At 40.2% G+C, this 22,622-nt stretch overlaps 1 protein-coding gene across 2 annotated transcripts; it reads left to right on the forward strand.

Moving 5' to 3' along the window:
- Positions 1–1,975: 1,975 nt before the first annotated feature.
- On the forward strand, positions 1,976–21,578 carry stox2a (storkhead box 2a). 2 transcript variants are annotated; one of them, XM_074690148.1, is made up of 4 exons: positions 1,976–2,309; positions 12,212–12,364; positions 15,441–17,985; positions 20,726–21,578. In XM_074690148.1, exons 1-4 carry the CDS (start codon positions 1,976–1,978, stop codon positions 20,925–20,927), a joined length of 3,234 nt encoding a protein of 1,077 aa, XP_074546249.1. In that variant the 3' UTR covers positions 20,928–21,578. The 2 variants fall into 2 exon arrangements, with proteins under 2 accessions (XP_074546249.1, XP_074546257.1); XM_074690156.1 differs by lacking the exon at positions 1,976–2,309 and adding an exon at positions 9,182–10,525.
- The last annotated feature ends 1,044 nt before the right edge of the window (positions 21,579–22,622 follow it).

Genomic DNA, 22,622 nt, shown 5'->3' on the forward strand with positions numbered 1-22,622 from the left:
CAATCTAACCTAAGTCCTGACTGATTGTGTGGAACTCTGTCAGACCAACACCTAAATGAACAGCAAACAAGCTGAAATCACATGCTGTCGAAATACATAGCTGTTTGACAATCCTTTTTCACTTAAGCTTGTCAGATAAATAACATTTTGTTATAAGAAACACCATATGACTTTTTTCTGAAACCACTGTTTTGTAAGCAGCTATAACGTGATGTTTGCTCCTAAAAAATAAAGACCACTCCTCAGTGTTTAGAGCACACACAGTGTTGGTGACTTTCTTACATTGTCCAAGTTGTGAAATCATCTGAATCCATGAATACTTTACTGTTACTCTAAATAAATGTTTTCTGGAGTGTAAACAGGCAGGATTACTCCAGATTTTTCTGCCTGGAGGTGGAGGGAAATGAGCCACCAGATCCTGAGGCCTTGTGCTAAATAAAATTGGGACACAGATTCTTTTATCATAAGTACAGACTCAAGTTTCATGCTTTGGCTCATGAAAATGAAAGGCTTACATTTCTGCTCATCAATGCAAGTATCAAGACACATGGATTGTTAAGTGAAAACTATTATCATAAATTAAATCTGAAAATATTTTAATTTAAGTAGGTTTATCAGTGTAATGCAATTATGGTCATAAAGCACAAATATGAATGACAGCATTATTTTATTCTTATTTTTAGTTCAGCATCCCAGAGCCCCTCATGTCTCCATTAGGTGTCCTGTTTTAAATATACAATGTAGAAAAATGCTAGACCACAAAAAGCAAGAACTAATGGTTTAAACCTTTTACATTGCATATTTTTTGTAAAGTAGTTAATAATTAAAGAGTGTAACTTTACTCACACCAGTGCTTTAAAAGACTTTCTCTTGATCAACCAAGGAATTATTGTATTGCTCAAGTCAAATGTCAAGTGCTGAGTTGATCTTTAAGCTTTAGATTAATTGTAAGTTTTTCCACTTGGTGGTGCTAATGAGCATTTTTGGCTATTGAGCTATGTAATTCTCCTGTTTGTGAAGATTGTACTTATTATACGAAAATGATATGAGGTGATAGTCAATACTGTATCACTCATCATGAATCTCTTCTGTGGCGAAGTCAAAGGGAAAACAATGCCGTGGATCTTGTTTTATGGAAATCAAAACGTTTAAATGAAGAGATTATTAACTTTTTTTAATGTAAATGATCTTGTTTGCTTGTCATAAAAAGGCCTTAAAAATAAATTGCTCATCATTGCCACCACAGCAGGCTAAATACTCTTTACATAAGCTTCAAACATCTTTATGTCACTCTTTTTCCAATAAATGAGGAGCAGACACGACATTACCGACTCTAAATAATTACAATTTGATTATTAAAGCAGTCCTCTCATAAATCAAAGGTAAAAATTAAAAAAGGGTGGAACCTTGTGTGAAACGTTTTCCATCACCAAGCACTCGGATGTAATACTAGTGATAGTGAAACTGCGGTAGAATTAGCATTTTTGGAGCTTTATTTATTCATGTATTTATGTATTTATGTATTCATTCATTTATTCATTTATTAGTGTTGAGGATTCGATTAGAAGTATGAAATCTAAAAACATGAATAATTAAATAAAACTATTACAGGTCTTCTATAGTTGGAGGTAGGACTTAACGAGCTGCTCTTGAATGCAGCACATGTCCTCGCCTCTTTTGTGGTTGAAAACAGGCCCTGATTCAGTTTGACACTTGAAGTTATTTGGCTGTGGCGCGCCGTGTCAGGTTGCTTATTCCCCTGGTTTTACATGGAGCACCTGTGTTTTACCTCTCGCTACAGTGTACTGCCGACTCTGGACCAGCTCCACGGGTTTGCTTTTACCCATTTCTTCAATGTCCCATGGATTAACGGGAACTTTTATGACACGAAAGACATGTGCGCCGTCCAAACAATGATGTTTTCTTGCTTTCTGTTATTGTCGTGAGGCCCTCCGTTAACCTCGGCTGAGCAGAAATGGAGAAGCTGCTTCAGGTTGCTCCTCACTCCCTCGCTCTGGTGCTCTCGGATAAAGAGGACTCCTCATCTTCATCTTCTTCAACAGCAGTGCTCTCAGTGAAGTTACAGCATCACACAGGATACGAAGTGTTCGCCAATTTTAAAGCCGTAAACATGCAGCACTACTGGAACAAGGCGCTAACACAAGCCCTGTCTGAGATCTTCTTCCTCGGGTGGATAGATGAGCATGTGCTGCTGGTCCGGGGAAGAGAAGTTAATCTCCAAGTCCTCAGGAACGGATGGACCAGACGGACCCTGAAACCACCACAGGGTTTTGACATCAAGTGCATAGGTGGGTAAAGCTAAAATGTAGAAACGCATCAAACACATATTCAAAGTTCTTTGGCAGGAGTTTTGGATTCCCTCCACTTGAGCAGCTTTCATTCTTGCATTGTGGAACACTGTTTACATCTCTATGTGCAGGTTTTTTGTCTTGCAGCCACAAAAAAAAGAGAAAAATAAACCACCACTTCCCAAGGAATATCATCTAGAGACAGAATTATGCAATATCATTACTTACAAGTATTGACATGAGAGTTATATGAGGTGCAGTGGCAGTAATGTGCAATTAAATCTGGCAAATCTAACCACAAAGCCTGCCAGACTGATTTGACAGGATAACAAGAGTGTTACTCCATCAAATCAAAAATCTTAATGTACAACGGCCTTTTGAACTTGCTTTCCACTCACATTTTATTACTCAAAGACAACTCGATAGCTTTAACACATAACTTCTTTCATGGCACAAGAAAGACCAAACAAAGCTGCACACCTTCAGTAATGGAGGAGACAGATTTCTGGGTTATTGTGGACCTCACTCCTGGAGTAGCTAAATATGGTATGTTAAAAATTAGCAAAATAAACTGCTTCAGATATTTAAACTAATTAAACTACTGTGTTTGTGACACCTGCTTTTTGAAGCTCTTTTGTTTTCTGGCCTCTTTTAAAAAGAGAATTTAGTTTCAGGAACACTCCAAAAAGACATAATTTTATCCTAGTATTTCTCCTCACCGATAGCAGTTTTTAAATAGTTGATGCTGATTTAATATAACCATGTTATTTCCTGCACGTCACAATGTTTTACATATGGTTATCTTAGCTAGTAGCATGTATTAGATGGACTCAGTTCACCCTATAGAAAAATACTTCAGGTTCCACTGTAGATTTCAAAACATGACATCTCTCGACAGTAGCCACACTGACAAGACTGCCTGCAGTCTCTGCAGACATTTTTTGGTTTATTTTTGTCACCTAGCTTTGCAGGTATTGGTTCACTCCAGTAATTTCAAAATGCCATTAATCAGCCTGATTAACTGATCCATCTCTAAATAAAACACAACACAGTCTGACTGTTGAAGCAGACTTTGTGTGTTTTTCTTAATCTTTGTAAACAACTAACACTTGATGCTCTTCACAATCTTCAGGCTTGACAAAAGGTCAAAAAGTCATTACTAAACGTTGTCTTACAAACACCATCCACTGTGATTGTAGTTTAAAAACTCTTCATATGATACCATCTACCTCACTGATACGAGAGCAGCTTGAATTAAAACAAGTTGATGCTAGTCTGTTAAGAGGTCTTAAGGCTGCTTCTCACCTTTTAACCCCAGCAGCTTCATATCATATAGACTTACTCATTCAGTTAAAAGAGTTGTGGGACTTGGGCCCAGTTCAACGTTCCCACACTCACGCTCCTCTTCTCTTGACATGGCTGTAACTCATGTATGTGCTGGGACAGGTTTGGATGACTACAGGTATTGTCAGCGAGTCAACCGCTGCACCCAACTGCCCTCTCAAGCTTTATTGGAGTGTGTGTGCGCGCATGCATGTGGAAATGGGATGTTGCCTGTCATAGATCACCTTATTTATGTACTTTTGGCAATTCAGCATCAGTTCAGATCATCAGTTTCATCAGTATCAGACATGAAACAGAAGAAGAAAACTATACTTTTTAAACTTATTTTTGGTACTAAATTTCCAACACTTGTTTTTGAAACACATTGATCACTTTTTTCTGATTAAGAAAGTATTAAAAACGTCTAATTTCATTTAGGTAACTTTTTTCATTTGTCCTGCAGTTCAAAGGGTTAAAAGTAATAAACTGTCCTGTTAAACAAGGAAATATGAGAAAACATAATTAAATACAGTGTTTTCTGGTGATCAAGTGCTGTAGTGATATATCAAAAGACAGCAGATGGGGGAGTATGTAGCGCTTTCTGACGAATTTTGTCTTTGGATGCAAAAGCTTTACTGTTTTAGTTTACTTAAAAAACGGCTAAAAAAGCCATCAACTGATTTGCATTGAACAGCCAAAATACAAAGTTTGAAACTGGTAGGCTAACGTGAAGAATCTGGCAGCTTAAAATGAAAGGTATTGTATTTGGAGCTGTGGTTGTGTGAGGTACTTGTCAACATTAAGTGTAAAACCCACAAGCTGATGGGTTATGCTTTTAGTTTGTGTTCTTTGGACATCTTCTGTTGACAAACTGGTGCCTCTTATCCCTTTGCTGATTTTGTCCTGAACTTGTGAAAGTTGTATTTGGGAAAGTAGCATTCCATCCTGTTGTTTTCTGTAAACAATCAAATGCACCACCCAATGACCTTTTTTTCCTGTGTGGAAAATTTAAACAAAGACTGTTCTGGCAGCAAGTAGTCTGCCACCTACCCTGTGGCTGCAGTTTTAGGCTTTAAATATGACAAAACAGGAATAATATCCCTTGTCGATTATGGTCTCTTTTTCTTGTGTTACATATAAAAAAAGAAACAACATTAATTTCAGTGGTTTCAGTAATTTTTAAAGCCAGCTAATAATTCCTCACTGTAGCTTTAACTTGCGTTGGGTTCTTTGGATGTATTCGTATTAAAAAACTGTCTTATGAACTTGGGACAAGTGGCAACATGTCAACATGGTAAGCTTGTTTATAGGGATCCTGTCCCCTCTATACATCTCGAGTTATGCCCTTTATAAATATCAACTTTAACAATCCTTTTTGGGTAATGTGGCAATTATTTTTTAACACAAGCTTAGGTCCACTTAACTGATTTTGTTCAAACCTGCTCTTTTTAAACAGCATGATTTGCAGTATCATTTTTTTTCAAAGAAACAATATTTTTTTTACAGTTATTGTATGAAATAAAGATACTTGGTTATTTCCAGGTTTGTTTTAGTGCACGGGAGAAGTGATGTAGCTGAACTCACAGCTTAGTGAAACAAACACTGATAACTGAGGAATGTTTGTCTTATGGCTAATAACTCACCAACACCGGCAGAGCATGTATGCTGTTGATCTGGATATAGATGAAATAGAAATATAGATTGTCATGTGATGTGTTTTTTTGTTTTACCTGGCCCACAGCTCATCTTCATCATCAGACAGAGGAGAGAAAACAGACAATACTAGTGATTATTTTATGCTCACCTGTGTGTTCACCACATCATTAAGCAGCATAATCCAGCTTCAGTTTAATGATCAGCCAGTGTGAATTCCACCAGGTGTTAACTATTAACCGCTTTACCTGTTCAGATTGAAACCAATCAGTTTCTAATAGTTCAGCATTAGTCATAATGTATTTCTTGCAGATTATGTAGACAACATTTTAAATCATTATTAGAGTTTGAATGGACAAAATCACCTAACAGACACCTGTCACAGAGCTGCAGCCACACAGGACTAGTTTATATCGCCATCTTGGAGAAAAACACAGTAAGATCACTAGTTTTCTATAAGTCATAGGCTGGAGTCATGTAATTGTGAAATAAGTTTTAAGTCACTGAACCATGTTTGCAGACGGCAGATTATCCACCAAACTGAGAATGTGTGACCAGGGCTGAGAGCCAAAATGTTGCCAGATTAACACAATTAGGCTCAAGTAGTGGATTTTCAACTGTGTGAAAACAAGGTGTTTCTTAAAAACTGACTATTCAATCTGATTAACTGTGGGACTTTGTATCCGCAAGTCGGCTACAAACAATGGACTGGGAGAAGTGAGGGCTCAGACGGAAGGAAAAGTGGAGCATTTGTTCAGGAAAGAACAGCTGTACTGCTCTGCCTGCTGCAGCTTAGCTCTCCTATGGAAGGAAAGGGAGGGTCCCAGTAGAGAATTGAGGGAAATGTTGAACCCAGCAGACAGATTTGTTGCTATATATCTTAATGTCAGATCAGGATGTGTCAAATAGGTTGTTGGTGGTTGAAAACCCCCACTTTTGTCTCTGTAGTCAGTGTCTGGTGTGGACAGCTAACTTTAGTAAGGCATGTGTTGTGTCTAATATTCCACTAGAGGGCAGACTATAGGCACAAATGGTGCTATTGGAAAATTGAACACAGGGCACATTCACATGTTTTGAACAGCACAAAAAAATACCTTTAATATTAAAGTATTCTGCTACACCGACAAGGAATTTGTCCTGGTATTTCTAGTGCAAAAGCAGTGAACATTAAAGCAGAATAACAGCAGAACATTGTTAAACATCAGTACTCCTGTCAGAAACAAAATTAAAAATTATAAATGGTATAGAATGCCAGAGAAGCCTGCATTCGTCAATTGAAATCAGATTTTTAGCTTCAAATTGTTAAACTAAACATTTAAAAAAATTAACAGTCATTTCAGTTCTTTTCAGAAAACTTTGCCTCAGAGAGAGCAATTTATGGCACTTGCACATGCTTGATTTAAACAAGAGTTGTTTTAATGAAACAGTGTTGGCAGTAACTATTAAAAAAACACATGATAAATCAAAATTGTTCTAAAATAAATTATGGTCAGACTAATTGGTTCATAGCAGTGAGGTAGTGGTACGTTATACTCGCTGCCACCCACCATCAAACAGGGGAAGATGAAGTAGAAGATAGGGTCAACAGCTATTTAGTCTATCTACTATACAAGTTATGTCATCAGAGATATCAGAGTAGGAATAAAGTTCTCAATCCCCCCAAAAGATTCCTTGCCATATTTCAAGCATTTTTACATATCATTAAAAAAACAGGGTGTTTGCAGTGTTTGTGGACAAGGTGTATAACACTTATAACACAAAAATTAAGACTGTGCGCTTTAGTTAAATTTGAAGTTTCTTGCTTAAATCTTACTTTAAACATCATTAGAAATGTATGATATGTAAGCAAAGTGTTTATTGGTTCATAGAAAGTTTGTTAAAAGAATAATATGATGCTGTGCCTAGATGTTGCAGCGAATCACTATTTGGCCACAATAATCATGGCTGGGCTGACTCTAAAAGTTCTGGCTAACTTGTGATAGTTGCTGTAGCTAATGGGCTCTACCTGCGTACAGCAATATTCTAGCACCATAACCATTAGCAAGTTAGCATGCTGTTATTGGTGTTTAGCTCAAAGCACCACGAAGCTGCTAGCATAGCTTTCTTAGTAAAAACAAAGAGGGAGAGAGAAAGGCATTGGGTTGACTTGCAGCAATGGTATCAAAATGGAAAATATTTTAAATGTATTTTATAGGCTAGCAAACTACAGTGATTAATAAACTGTGACTTGGTCAGAATGCTGCATGCTAGCTTTTGGCTAAGAGCACTGCCTTAATCTGTCATGCACAGCTTCTGGAAGCTAGTAGCTTAGTTTTAAAGCATTTTATTTTAGACATTGAAAATGACGTTTGTTTTATTGTTATCTATTTTCACTAGTTTACAAAAAGGTTGCTAGCTTAAAGCTCCTGTTTCTTGCCTTTTCAAAAACTCTTGCATGTATTTTTGGCAGCAACTGACCAATGCATCACTTTTATCTTTTATTGTTGATTATAGCAAAAAAATATGCTTTAGTATATTCATCAAAGAGATTTTCCGAATGTCTTTAAGTTGCTGCATTACAAAACAAAATAATTTCCAGTTAACCAACATTTATGCCCTCTAAAATCATTGAGATCAAGCCAAATAGTTGAGAATCTGACAAACTTTCAAGTTTCAGAGTGGTTCATGTCTCTATTAGCTATCATCAATTAATCTGACTTATCACCAAACATTTCAGTGACCATGTTTGGACGTGTCCATGTATTTTTTTAGAAAATAACCCCTTCTATATCAGCACACCAAGCCATTTTTCTTCCAGTTCAGTGTTAATTGCTCTATTTTGATCAATTTTCACATCATTGCGGAATGTCAGTCCTTCAGCAGAAATGCCAGTGTTTTCTGTCTGTGTAACAGACAGTCCGTGCTTGTCTGTGAGCCGTCTGTCTGCTTCTATCTTGAGTTTGCTGCCTCTTTAAGGGGAAACAGCACTCAAAGGTAACAGCTATGAGCTCATCGGCTTGCGTCGTCATGGCAACAAAGGCTGTTGCAGCACTACTGAGAAATAAAATGGCTGGCGTTGTGTTGCTCTCTCTCTCTCTTTCTTCCTCTTCCTTTTACTCCTCCTCACCCCTTCTTTCTTCCCCTCTTCTTCTCTTTTTGGTATCAGTGAAGTGGAGCAGATTGGTTGTGACACCCTCCCTCTCCTCCTCCTCCTCTTCCTCACTTTTGCTCCTTATTCTTGTCCCTCCAATCGCCCATTCACACTCCACACATGTGAGTCAGCAGGAGTCTGCAGATAAGAAAGAGCTGCCACTTTGGGCATGATTAAGGTGATGTTTGGGGTTTACTTGTTCACTGACAGCCCCCAAGAATCAACCTGTGGACAACACTAATGCATAAAACTCAAACCTCTTCAAATAGGACTTCCTTTTTAGTTGTCGCTGTGTTACGTACTTAGATTTTACACTTAAGAGTAAGAATGCAGGTTAAAAGGGCCCCTCATCCTCCTATCCTTCAAGAGTGGAGGGAACAGGAGGATGGAGAGGAGAGTGGGAACGCACATTTTGCCAAAGATTCAGAGCTGGAGTAATTCCCTGGATATCATGTGAGGCCTGAATATTTTTATGTTCTTGTGTGTGTGTGTGTGTGTGTGTGTGTGTGTGTGTGTGTGTGTGTGTGTGTGTGTGTGTGTGTGTGAAGCTGTTGATATTTGCTCTCCTCTCTGCCTCATGTATGTCCTCGATCTCTCCATCTCTCTCCCTCTCTCTTGCATCCTCTCCTCCCCTCCCCTCAGCCTCAATCACCCAGACACAGACGCATGCATGCTCACGCAGAATCGCGCGCAGCAGGCGGATGCGCGCATACACACTTTCTCCCTCTCTCTCTCTTACACACACACACACACACACACACACACACACACACACACACACACACACACACACACACACATACTCACACACCCTTCCTGGAGGTGCTGGGAGCAGCTGCAGCATTAGCGTTGAAAGAGATTTGCCGTTGACTGGAGTTTGCATTCCCCCCTCCTGTTAATGAATGGATGCTACGGCGGTAGGCTCGGGAGCTCCTTCTTCCGTTGGATTGCGGGAAACAGTGGATATCTATTCTTGAAATTTATTTATTTATTTCTATGCTCTCCATTTTTTTCTCCCCACCCTCTCCTGGTGTGCTGTTGTCGAAAGGACGATGGGGTCTTGTGCTTGATCGGATAAAGATGGAGGTGAACGTGGCGTCTCCGGTGCTTGGCATACTACCTAGGTTTCACGGTCCGTTAGGGTGAATGGAGCTTTTATAACATTTTTTTCTTGAGTGGGCTCTTTTGTTTTCCGGGGATCGACCGAGCACTCCTGTGGTGAATTGAGCTATTGTCGAAGACTGGGCCTTTTAAGCTTTGAATCTTTTGCCTATCCATCCATCCCCTCCCTTCCTTTCCTTCCTTCCCCCGTCACCTTCCCTTCACATGGAGCAAGCGCATCCCAAAAACCTCTGAAGCCTCTCCTATCCGTCCTCCTTGCTTCCAATGCCCCATTTCCCTCATCTCTACCCCTGCCCCCCCACCTCTCTCCCGCTCCCTCCTCCCACATCAGAGCGGCTACGTAATGTGCCTCCCTACGCATGCAAATGGGGATGCTACAAATGGTGGCTGGGACTGATGCCGATGAAAGGGTGATGCCTCGCGCAATCACCTACACCTGCACCTCCGCCTCTGCCGCCGCTGCCATCGCTCCAGATCAGCCCGGGAGAGCCCAGCACCCGATGACAACCACCCACGGTGCGAACACGGTCGTTTGTAGCTTGCTTGTGGATGTAAATGAGACGCGTGCGTGTGTGTGAAGGTGCACACTGGTTCCTGCCATGTCTGGTGTGTGATCGCTCTAGCGGGACGTTCTCACTGATGCGGGGGAGGCACTGAGCCTGAGGTTGGTCGACCTCCCCCTGCACACCCCCCTTTCCCCACTTCCCTCTTTCCTTACCCCCATTCCTCCCCTTTATACCGCCCCACCACTTTATTCCAGCCCCCCTCCCTCTCTGGGTGTGAAGGCCACCTGGAAAAGGGGTCACGATGAAGAAGAACCGCAGCAGCAATCTGCGGCGGGCCTGGCCCAGCTCGGAGCTCAGCGAGCGCCCGCTGGAGCACAATCTCTCCCGTAGTGAGAAAGACATCCGTGTGCAGAGCAAGCAGCATCTTCCTCCCCCTCCTCCTCCTCATTTCTCTCCGTCCCCGCCAAGTTATCGTGCGCCAGGTGAGTCCGACACTCCCACCGACAGAAGCTCCACCCACTCTCCGCGCAGAGATGCTCAGAGTTTGCACAGACGCAGTTTGATTTTGGGGCAAAGGGCACAGTCCCACAAAGTTATTTTTATGATTTGGAGCTGCAAATTTCGTCACGTTTAATTTTTCATTACTTGTCAAATAAACAAAATATGGTCAAACAAAATTTAAAAAGGAGACATATTGTCATGTTACATACATGCCAATATGTCTCTATATTTGAATCTTTGGAATCGAATGGACACTCCTTTGGCTTTACTGAAAAACTTAAACTTTATCTTTTAAGCTCCAGATTTAACTAACTCGCTAGTTTCCGCACATATTTTCCCAACCCCTTCATATGTAAAGAAATAAAATAACAGCACATCACATAACATTACAAGAAAAAGCTATGGAAAACATGCACATTAAGCAGTATTTAAATGCCCTTTGTTAATTGTGTAAATTCTTTTCCAATAAGTTGTATCACCTTTGCGCAACATTTTGTGACATGTTTTCTGTTTAGTTTAGTTTTGTTTTGCTTTTTTTGTGGGGGGTGTCAACAAACCAGATTTTTTGGAATTCCTCTTTTTTATATCAATCAGTATTAAGCTTTTTTTCTCTGCTGTCTTGCTTGTTTCTGTCTTACCAACAGTCTTATTCCCACAGCCCTGTGAGACTCAGTGTATATTCACCGTTCTGACAAACGTCTAAAATAATACCAAAGTACAGGACAGCTGGGTGTTTTTTTTCTGTATTTTGTGGACCAATTCACTTGCAGATCCAGCTTTCTTTGTGTTTACTAAAACCTCGTAAAGCCTCGCAAAGCCACACAGAGCTTAAGGGGCTGTGATACTAAGCAGAGATAACGTCATCGTGTTGCTTAACTGACCATTCAGCTGAGTGTGCTGAGTAGGCCGGGCCCTGCACACATTTCAGCTCAGGTGGAAGAAATGTGTGCAGAAAATGACCAAACACTTTAAAGCGTTGTTCAGTATTGTAAAACCTGATCCTGCTGGTTATCTTTGGACAACTAGAGACAAAGTACTGGTTTAAAAAATCAAATATGGAAGGTTAGGTTGTTTTCTTTTCTACCTTCTTCGTGTGATTCTCAATCAGTGGTCAGATTTAGGTCAGAGGCTGCAGCATTGGCTTCACTGTGATGCTTTCCTACCTTTCAGCTGGGCAGATGTTTGCCCTCAGAGAGGGCTTGGAAACGGGCCGTCTGCTTGTAGGATGATCTCACTACTCACTATTGCTGACAGCAAAGCCAGCTTAGTGCAACAAAAGCACGAATATTCTGTGTGTAAGCCCTCAATGTGCTACTAAAGTCTGTCATAATTTGTTACATTTCAAATACCTTCGGTTTGACATCTAAGGGATTGTGTAAGCTTCATTATCTTCTCGTGAACTGTGTCACGAGTGGTGAAGACTTAGGTGATCTCACACTATGGATGTGTTTGCTGCAGCAGCTTCCTCGATATGCTAGCCTAGGAGAAAAAGGGGGAATAAGAGGCTAAAGGAGGAGAGGAGAGGAGGAGCTGTTTACGGCAGCATGCAAACTGCTGCTGTTTGACCATTACATCATAGCTTCACACGCTGTGCCTCCTGTTCATTCATGATCTCACTGTAGTGCCTTTGCCCCCCCCTCCCCTGCTTCTTCTCCTTCCTCTTGCAGGTGACGTGTCTCCGATCAGTATGTCACCTATCAGCCAGTCACAGTTCATCCCGCTGGGGGAGATCTTGTGCCTGGCCATCTCTGCTATGAACTCTGCCCACAAGCAGGTCAACCAGGAGGCTCTAGTGGAGCACCTCACTGCCAGCTTCCCAGGTATGCTCATCTCAGCTCATATAAATGGAGTTGCACAGAAGCAAAAAGAAATCCGCTATCGAAAGTTAATTTGTAGCATAAGAAGATACCTGCAAAATTGACTCAAAATGATGCTTGTGTATGATTAACACCTTATTTTGTCTTCTAAATTGTTATTTATAATAATCCTGTGACTACATTTCAGGCAGAAGTATTTACACTTCAAACTGAATCTTGTGCACATCTAACAAACTCTCAAGCCAGATGTTAGCTCAAGATTTTAGTTTCCTGAGTCCAAAGCAGGTAATTGATTTGAAAAGAATTGAGACACTCTATCTCATATGAGTCAGGTGAAAAAAGTAACATTATCATCTTGACCATGATTTAATGTGAAACCATTCGTTTATACAGCTACTGTTTGATTCTTATTTGTTCTATAATTTAGTTATGAATTTGGTATTTAACTATTTTTGATTTAATTTGAATGCTTTATTTCAAACATGTGCAAGTAACACAAAAAGTAGAGTGAAAAACAAAACCAGAAAAACAACAAAACATTGTAAAGTCAACATGTCCGAAAAGGAGTAGGACGAGGCTTACGTTTATTTCAACCTACCCCTACTCACTTAACAATAAGTCACCCCAAACATACATATGTACATTATCTATATTTACCGAAATAGAAAATAGATTAAATAAATTATGAAAAGACCTGATTGTTAAAGCCCTTCTTCCTCCCCATACTTTGTGAAAACCATGTGTTTGTACCACTTTTTGACCTGGGTCATGTTTGGACATAGCTTGAGCTCCACTCCTAATCTGTTCTAACCCTAACTCCACAAACAGGAACTTTTTTATGTTGTTCGTGCCTGCTGCTGTTTCAAATTGATGATTTGATTAATTCAATGCGTTTGTCACTCTAGCTTCTGAGATATGTGGATTTGCTTCTTCAGTGGTTGCATTTTTGCAAATTCATGAAATAGCTTTGTATTTTGATCATTTTTGTGACAAAATAATTTTAACATCATGTTAGGGTCTTGAAAAAAATTGAGATATTATCCTTTATTCTTAGAAACATTTTATGCTAAAATGTTGGGTAAAACCATCCAAAAATGTTCTTAAAAAAGTCTTGGCTTCCTTCTTTATCTCTTTCTTTAAACACTCTATGTGGTCTCAGGAGCCTCAAGTAGTTGATAGTGATTTTTTTTTTTAAATCACTAGATAAGTGTTGATATTTGAAATTTATTTGATGACAACATGCAATAAACATATGAAATTTTCCTTGATATAACATCATTTTCTTGAAGGTTGTTTAAGTTATCACATATTGTAGATCAAAGATTTGCAGCTTATCCTTAAAATGTCCCTAAATTGTTGACAGTTCAGCAAAATGTTCATCATGGTGTCCACTGTGTTACTGTACAGCTATTATTTTTCTTTAAAAAAATGCAAGATTTATTTATTTATTATTATTTCATTATACATGAAAAAAAAACTTTTGCTCAGCAGCAAGAGCTAGATCAATACAAACATGACAGGTAAATTCACAGTGACTACTACTATCTTATATGTCAACAAATGTGCCCAGGGCTTGTTGACACAATTGCCGACATTTAACATGAGCACAATATGTTGACATTGTTCTGCACAGGTAATGTGTGTAAAGTACAAGTAAATGCTAAACATGAGGATGATTTGAAAAGGACATGAAGGAAATTATTCTGGATTTACTCTCATTGTTTACATTTTGACCTGAAAAAAAATTGAACTTGCACAACTTAGAGTCACGAGACAAATTTAATGGGAAGCACGTTCCTCAAATTCCTCTTCACTAAAGCTCAATGCCAGAGTGGAAACCAGTTGAACTTTTAGGTTGCATCACTTCTGTGTGAAAAAAAATAACACAGGGGTGATGTAATGTCATGCAACACAAGGCCTTGTTAGACAAAGGTTATGATGGTGATGTTCATAATAGACTGCTTCTAACAGGGAATTATAATTAAGAAAGGCCTGAAGCTAGCTCAGCGCATTTTAAAAATTTGAAAGTGCTTGTTAATTGCAACAGAAGTGTTTGCACACCAATCAAATTACTTGTTTGTATAATGTCTAATACATCAAAATACAGAAAAAAATCATTGGAAATGCAGAAGTATTCAAAAATACAGTGTGAAAACAAATCACCTTCCCACAAATGGTTTAATGTGTACAAACTGAGGCACAGTTCAATCCAATGTCTGTGCAGTACGAGTTTCAGTGACATTAGCATAACTATTTCAAGCTGAGCTTTAAACTTAGTGGAACATTGTAAAGGACAAAGTAAAGCAATGATGTAACTTTTCATCCATGAAACAGCCAGGGAGGAAAATTTGCCTCACTGCAAGCATTGTGTGCCTGTAACGAGATGTTGGAATAAAAATGTAGAAAATAGTTTGGCTATGAAGGAAAAAAGTGAAAATATTTGTTTAGGAAGTCACATGATTCTCAAAGAAATTGTCTCATCAGTTCTATTTTCAAGTGTTTTGGGATCGGTTGAATCTCTGATTAAATAACGAAATCCAAAACAATAGCTATACTTTGTCCTGTGTATGACTTTTCATGTTAGTTCTTTCAATAATGCTCCTGCTGTTAGGTGTTTTACATTTTGTCTCAGCAACAAAACTCATATTAGATGATGTCAAACATCATTAAAGTATGACAGCATTTCCTCTTTAGCAAGGAATTGAATTTGTTTTTTTGTTTTTTTTGTTTTGTTTTTTTTTGTTTTTTTTTTGTTTTTTTTTGTTTTTTTTTTTTTTGGGGGGGGGGGGGGGGGGGGGGGGGATTTTTTTTAATGTTACAGTTTTACTTTTCAAACTCATCTTGACTTTCTTATTTTAGTATTCACAGTTTTCCAAAACAAGAGGGGAAAGAAATCTCACATTTCACCTTAAGCTGTTGTGGTTGTTTTACCACTTTTAAATTAGTCTTGTGGTCCAGCAAACTGTGTTATGAAAATATTCCTTGTTTTTATGTATGTTTTTTTGTTAAGTAAATAAATTGTATTTTTTATGAAACATTGACATTGTGATTCATTCTGTTTGATCTGTGTTTCCTGCAGGCGTGCCTACACCTAGCTCAGAGGTTCTGAGACACACCCTGAACATGCTGGTGCGAGAGAGGAAGATCTACCCAACTCCAGAAGGATACTTCATCGTCACCCCCCAGACCTACTTTATCACTCCTTCCCTCATCAGAACCAACAATAAGTGGTATCACCTGGATGATCGGCTGGCAGAGCGTCAACCGCAGCAGTCACAACAGCAGTCGCAGCAGCAGCAGCAGCAGCAACCTCAGCAATGCACTTCACCTCAATCTGGTAACGTCACTCCATCCACACCTGGCTGCTTGAGAGAGAGACCCCCACGCAAAACTCACAATGACTCATACAACTCATATCGTGAAGAATCATCCAGACTTCACGCCTCTGCTCTACAAAGTAAGTCACCAAAAGAACACAGGGAAGATTCGCATCAAAGTAAGCCTCACAAGGAACACAAAACTGGAGAACCTCCATCAAGCACGTCAGCCAAGGAGCACCGGGGAGAACCACCTTCATACCCCCATCCCCCTCTACCCACTCCCCCTCCTGTCCAGCAATCTCCGCCTCAAGAATCTGCTGAGAAGAGCAAAAGCATCACTTCTTTCCCTTATAAAACTGACACTCTGACCAAAAAGAAAGAAGGAAGTGGTGGTAGTGGAAATGGCGAGAAGCAATCCAAAAGGTTTGGACTCAGGCTCTTTAGGCTGAGTTTTAAGAAGGACAAAATGAGGCAACTAGCCACTTTTTCAGCCCAGTTCCCCCCAGAAGAGTGGCCTCTTCGCGACGAGGAGGTGCCGACCACGCCCATTCCCCGTGAAGTGGAGATGGAGATTATCCGCCGAATAAACCCTGACCTTACAGTGGAGAATGTGGCGAGGCATACGGCTGTGATGAAGAGGTTGGAGGAAGAGCGTACGCAAAAGAACAAGGCTGGGTCTTCAGCCCAGCACAGTGCACGAAGCCGGAGGGGCCGGGGCCACAGGAGGGCCCCACATGGTAAGTCCCGATCTCACAGCAAGCCTCGAACCTCCAGAGGGGACCTGTCTGAGGGTTCAAACTGGGACCTTTTGTTCATGGAAAGGGATTACCGCTTCTTCAGTCACTCATTGGTTCGCTCACCTCGGGAGGCCATGTACACCTTGGAGCGCAGGCGGAGTGGTGGCGCGACATACCTGGTCCATAGCAACCCAAACATTACAGAATCATACTGCCCTGTTACCCCTGAGTGGGACGTATCTGGGGAGCTAGCTAAAAGACGGACAGAGATGCCCTTCCCTGAGCCATCACGTGGGACGTGCCAGTCCAGAGTACAAAGAAGTCATAGTCACAATCAGGACAGGAAGTCGCGCCACGACAGATCAGATCAAGCTAAAGAGCGCTCTCGGTCCATGGACAACTCCCTCAAAGGCCCATCACTGGGGGCCCCAGAAGACTTCGAACCCAGTCTGGAAGAGCGTAGTCATTACTACACAGACGACGGCACCTTGCGCGCCACGCAGAAGTCCTCCCACTTCTCAAGGATCATGTTCTCTGCTGCTAAGTTCCACTCTGATTTTAATGTGCCTGATTTGGGGAAAGGAAGTTTGGACGAGTCTAGGGTCCGGAGTACGATTGAGAGGAACAAAAGCAGAGACAGCTTGCCAACGTACAATGAGCTAATGGGACTTTCTCCTAAGCCCTCAACAGATGAGTACTTCCAGTGCAATACGTCAAATGAAACAATCCTAACTGCCCCTTCGCCTCAGGCAAAATCAGAATATGACACATTAACCTCATCAGGGGGACTCCGAAAGGGCTCTCCAGCTGACCGCCAAACGCCTCACCTCACCTCTCCTCACACGATGGAGTACAAAGAGGAATTGTCGTCAGCAAAAGGACAGAATGGCTCTGTGAGACTGACGCCAAGCCAGACGCCAGAGCCGGTGCAAAATGCCCGTTTGACGCCACACCAACACAATGTAGATCCAGGAGGGGGAGGAGGCAGTATGTCGATCAAGAGGAAGGAGATCTTCAGCAAGGACACTTTGTTCAAACCTCCACACAATGCCTTGTCCACAGGCTACGTGGACAGCAGTTACACCAAGTCTGGCACATTGCGGAAAGCCTCACAAGCCAAATCAACAGAGGCCCTTGACAATCCTGAGCCCCAGCAGCCTTCCAATACAGCCACTTCCTCAGCATCACCTGCAGTTTTACAGGGCTGCTTAGAGCCAACAGTCCCCTCCGCCTCCTTTGATTATTATAATGTATCAGATGACGAGGAAGAGGAGGAGGCAGAGGAGGACTCGCACAAAGAGTTGGCGAAGACAGAGGACAACAAAGACCACGGGGAAGGGGGTGGTAACAGTGGAGGTGGCGGTGGTGGTGGTGGGGAGGGAACCATGCAGTGGCTACTGGAGCGGGAGAAGGACCACGATCTGCAGCGCAAACTGGAGACCAATCTGACCTTACTCAGCCCCAAGGAGACCGAGAACAGCAGCAGCCAGAAGTCGGCCCACTCTGCCCGGTTGGACAGCATGGACAGCAGCAGTGTCACAGTGGACAGTGGATTCAACTCCCCGAGGTAAACTGCATATTTTACTGTGACACCAATCAAATTAATGTGAGGTCGTGAACCCAAAGTGTGAAATTTAGGAAGTATATTCATGTAGGGGGCCAGAATGGCCAAAAATCAACGAAAAGCGTCTTTTTTCAGTAAAATTTAACTACACCCATCAGACTTCCTCAGTGAAAATTCCTTCATTTGTTATCTCATATCCCAATTATTAGGGATGCACTATATTATCGGCACAATATCGGTATCGGCTGATAAAAGCTTAAAAACACGTTTATCGGTATCGGCAGATATGAAAATTTCTGCCGATATGCACAGCCAATAAGGTGCTATTCAGTTAGGATTGTTATTATTTTCCATCTGAAAAACAAGCTCCTTAAATAAAATGTAGCACTTCATTTATTTGCACTGCAGAGCTCTGTGTCTGTCACCAGGTTGTTAAAGTAGCTCTCAAATAATCAAATGCCACTTGGTTATGTTTAAAAATGCATTGTACAATTAAAGTTCATGTGATCTAAAGAAATTATTTTTCTGTATTTCAATACTCAATGTCTTGAGTTTGAAAAAAAACATTTCTTATTAATGGTAAAATCAAATGTTTTTGTCTTGTTTTATGTGTGTTACTTAAACAAATAAGACCGTCATAATTAGAGTAACATATAAATTCCAGTACAGGATAGACTAAGCTTTCTTTACAGTGAAAAAAACAAAAACACTTGTGATTATAGGCATCGGTATCGGTATCAGCCAAAAGGGGTTTTGATATATCGGCTTATCGGATATCGGCAAAAATCCAATATCCTGCATCCCTACCAATTATGTCATATGGTAAACATTTTTAAGGGAGTAGGCCATAAACAGGTAACTGAACCAAAACATGATAATAGGAGGACAGGGAGCTAAATGCATTTACTCTGCAAGTCAAACTTAAATTAGAAACTTTTTTAACAGTGTGAGGGTGAGGTACATCCTGAATAAACAAATAATAACTTCTATCAGAGGTCCATTGATGTTTAAAACGTCTTTAACCCTGGACTGGACTGTTAAGTTTGCTAGTCAGATATTTAAAGAAACCTCTGAACCATTGGTTGAAGCCTGAGCAACTAGAATAGATTATAAAACAGTTCAACCTCAGAAATAAACCTGCTGTGTCACTTTTTTGTTGTTTTAAATGGGTTAGTAAAGTATGAAGATGACTTTTAAGGTAAGATTAGTTTTGTTTCAGCTTAAGATGAAAAAGAACATACAAGTTGTAAAAATGTTTGTATCTCTAATATGCAGATTTGATGCATAAAAAGCCTATCTGCTAGTTTGGCTAGCAACAAGATATTTAGCTCTTTGACTGTCATGTGTCCCCAGAGCCGCAGTTTTGTTCAATCACTCGCGAACTCTTTGAGTTTATTTTACCAGACCTTTACCACCAATTTAATTCAGCAATCAAATTAAGTTGAAGAACTTGGTGACAGTCTTGAAGGAATGTTGTATTTGGGGTGCTCAATTTTCAGAGCAGGCACCCCAGATACAAAGGTTACAGTTCCACTGGTTGCGGTTGGGTGCATGTCACCCTCCTATCCTCTCTTTCCACATTCCTCTCTTGTTGGTGGTCTGATCAAATCTTGATTTTCAAACAAGGAAAGACAGAAATATCAAAATCAAAGCAGCCCGGGTTGGATATCCAGTAGGGCTGCACGATTATCACAATCGCAATCGCAATCGCAATCGCAATCACAATCGCAATGTCAGCACACGCAATTACGTAATCGCAAAAGAGGATATCGCAATCGCAATCGCAATGTCAGCACATGCAATTCAGATTTTTCTCCATGATAACCAAGCAAGCCTGTAGACTCATCATGACACAACTTTTTTTATTAAATCGCAAGCACAATCGCAATATTGTCCACCTAATCGCAAATCGCACCTTTTCCCCAAATCGTGCAGCTCTAATATCCAGATGTTATTTCCTTGTGTGAATTGAACATGCTGCAACCTATATTACCCAAAATGCACGAGCAGCTGTCTTCAAGCCCTCACTTTTTTCTTGACTATACTACCTCCAGGATTTCTGCCCTTCCACCTCAGTCAGTTGCACAAGCTCTCTGTCAAAATTTAAAGCCTAAAGTTTCAAGTGAGAAAATAAAGAAATAATCTTGGTGGCATCAGTTAGGCTATTTCTTTCTTAACACTTCAGAAAACTTTTTTTCCACCAGTGCAGCCAAAGATTTTTCGTAGCTGTTTTCACAAGCTGATTTTCCATATAAATGGATCAGTATCCCTGTAATGCACAAGCACATGAGCAATCTGCTTACATAGGCTCCTAAATAAGAGCTATTGTACACTTCACAACCAAACAATGAAGAAGAGATGCTACAGAAATCCTTTACACATACAAAGAAAGGGCCTTGTTTTTGTGATGTTATTATTTTTTATTTGCTGTGCATAGTAGCAGAACTGACATTAAAGATGTTCTACTAGTTTACTTAGTCAAGTTATGACTCAAATGAGATGATCAGTCAAACTCTGTTATTTATGCATCCGTATAGTATACAGTTTTCTTCTTGCAACCAGTGTAATTTTCCCCATCTGGCAACAAAAATGAATGCCATTGAGTTTGAGAGACTTCTGCACTGGTGTATCTTCCATACCTTAGGCGGTATCCACTTATTTATGCTGCCTTGCCACTGCCCATTCATGTTGTGCAGTGTCCTTCTGTATTTTTAACTTGACTTTGTTTTTGTCTCATGTGCAGGACGCGTGAAAGCCTTGCATCCAATACATCCAGCATTGTGGAAAGCAATAGACGGCAGAATCCAGCGCTGAGCCCCGGCCACATTGGCACCAGTGGTATCGGACTGCCATTCAGCTTTCGCACCATCCCAGAACCCCCCGCCACGCAGCCTGAGAAAATCCAGAAGTCATCAAACTGCCTGGCCTCCATCACTAGCGTCTGACAGACTGAGACCCTGATGGTGGTGGAGGAGAGAGGAAGTGAGGGGTTCCACCATTTTAGACCCTTGCTTTCCTCAGTACACTCAAACACAGTCACATAATCACACACTCATATCTCCAGACTCCTAAGAATCCATTTACTGGGACTGTTACAAAAACAGGCATGGCTTCAGAGACTGTTCCCACAGCTTCAAGAACTTTACTGCAAAAAAAGAAAAGAAAAACTACAGAATATCAAGACCACTGTAGGTGAAGGAACCTACCTGAGTACTTTGATTTTGGTGACATGGACTCTAGTTTGGCTTATATCAAGATTCTTGACTATTGGTATTGGAAAGTAGTAGACTATAGGATTCAAGTTACATTTGGAAATATCGAAAACTTTTTATATCACTTAACAATACATGTCCAATTAAATGTTCTCCTTCCTGAAATAGCGTCAAGTTCTTCAGGACTATTCAATGTATCAGCACAATGTCAAGACAATAAAAGTTGATCCTGAGAACAATGAATGAAAGATATAAAAACATGAATCAGCTCAGATTTGTGTACCGCAATGCAAATGATGTATGTATACTCGATACTTTTGATATCCTAATTATTATAATGGTGGTATTAAAGATGCTATGTGACCAAAAAATCTATGTTTGGACAGAATGAGCTGCACTACACTCACATGTACACAACATAGCATCAGTGACATTATTTCAACGCAAGGTTTACATGAAATCACATCATGTTCTTAGGAGACTTAGACATTTATGAAAGGTCAATGTGTACCTCACCACGCTAATTCTAAATACATAAGTTAAAGGGCAACTATACCAATTATATCAATTTTAAACCAACCTTTCCAGTTCCTGCTTTTACAGACCTCTTTGTACCTCTGAGTTTAGAAAGCTGTAGTTGAAAGTATTTTGGACATAATTATTTGGCTGAAAAATTAATTTTCTGCTGTTCTAAACATTTCATTTGCATAGAATGATATTAAGTAGTAGATGAAGATATCAGAGAGTTCTATGTTCAGAGACCTTTGTGCTTATTTTACCTTAAAAGTTATAATAATTCAGTCTTGGTCATAAAGAAAACATCTGACAAATCAGTCTTGGAACGCTGTCACATCTTACAACAAGGTCTTGTTGTATGTAGAGTTCACAGAGAACTTGAGAGTTGAAAAGGATTTTTGGCTTTTTGGAAAGAACATATGAAAGCAAAGCATTTCTGCACAAGGTATTACATTGTTATTTGCCCTTTTCTTTTGTCAAATCCTCCATTGTTAGCTAAGTTTTCCAAGGATACTAGAACTTATTTTCTGTTTACTACAATCTTTTTTTTTCTTGAATTTTTTGAGTTGGTCTTAAAAATTACACTGAGAGTACTTTGGCAAAAGTTCACAAAATAATCATGTTTTGTATCTCTTCAAAGCTTAAAATGATTTCACTTGAATTCTTCTGGAGAGTCTAACAAATTTCCAGTTGTGTTCTCTGAGCATTCTTTTGTACTTACATTAGCTCAAAAGTTTACCAAATATATATTCTTGACCTTGGCAGTTAAGGTTCACAAAACCATTTTACCAAACAGGTTAATGGGGAGCTTTACTCAAGGCTTTCAGTCATAATGCCTACGCTTCTGTGTTGAGCATTTTTCTCTTTTCAGAAAATGCAGTGTTAAAAGTTCAGCACGAAATTTGACTTTCA

Source organism: Halichoeres trimaculatus, unplaced genomic scaffold (genome assembly GCF_033239565.1).
Source record: "Halichoeres trimaculatus isolate MK-OKI-2021-1 unplaced genomic scaffold, fHalTri1.1 fHalTri1_scaffold_2, whole genome shotgun sequence".
In the NCBI taxonomy this organism is placed as follows: domain Eukaryota; kingdom Metazoa; phylum Chordata; class Actinopteri; order Labriformes; family Labridae; genus Halichoeres; species Halichoeres trimaculatus.

Bases quoted from the DNA above. Each gene is read 5' to 3' on its own strand.
- stox2a (XM_074690148.1), top strand. From the start codon at position 1,976: ATGGAGAAGCTGCTTCAGGTTGCTCCTCACTCCCTCGCTCTGGTGCTC. The intron at 2,310-12,211 runs GTGGGTAAAGCT...TTCCTCTTGCAG, and splicing joins TTTTGACATCAAGTGCATAG to GTGACGTGTCTCCGATCAGT. The intron at 17,986-20,725 runs GTAAACTGCATA...TCTCATGTGCAG, and splicing joins AGTGGATTCAACTCCCCGAG to GACGCGTGAAAGCCTTGCAT.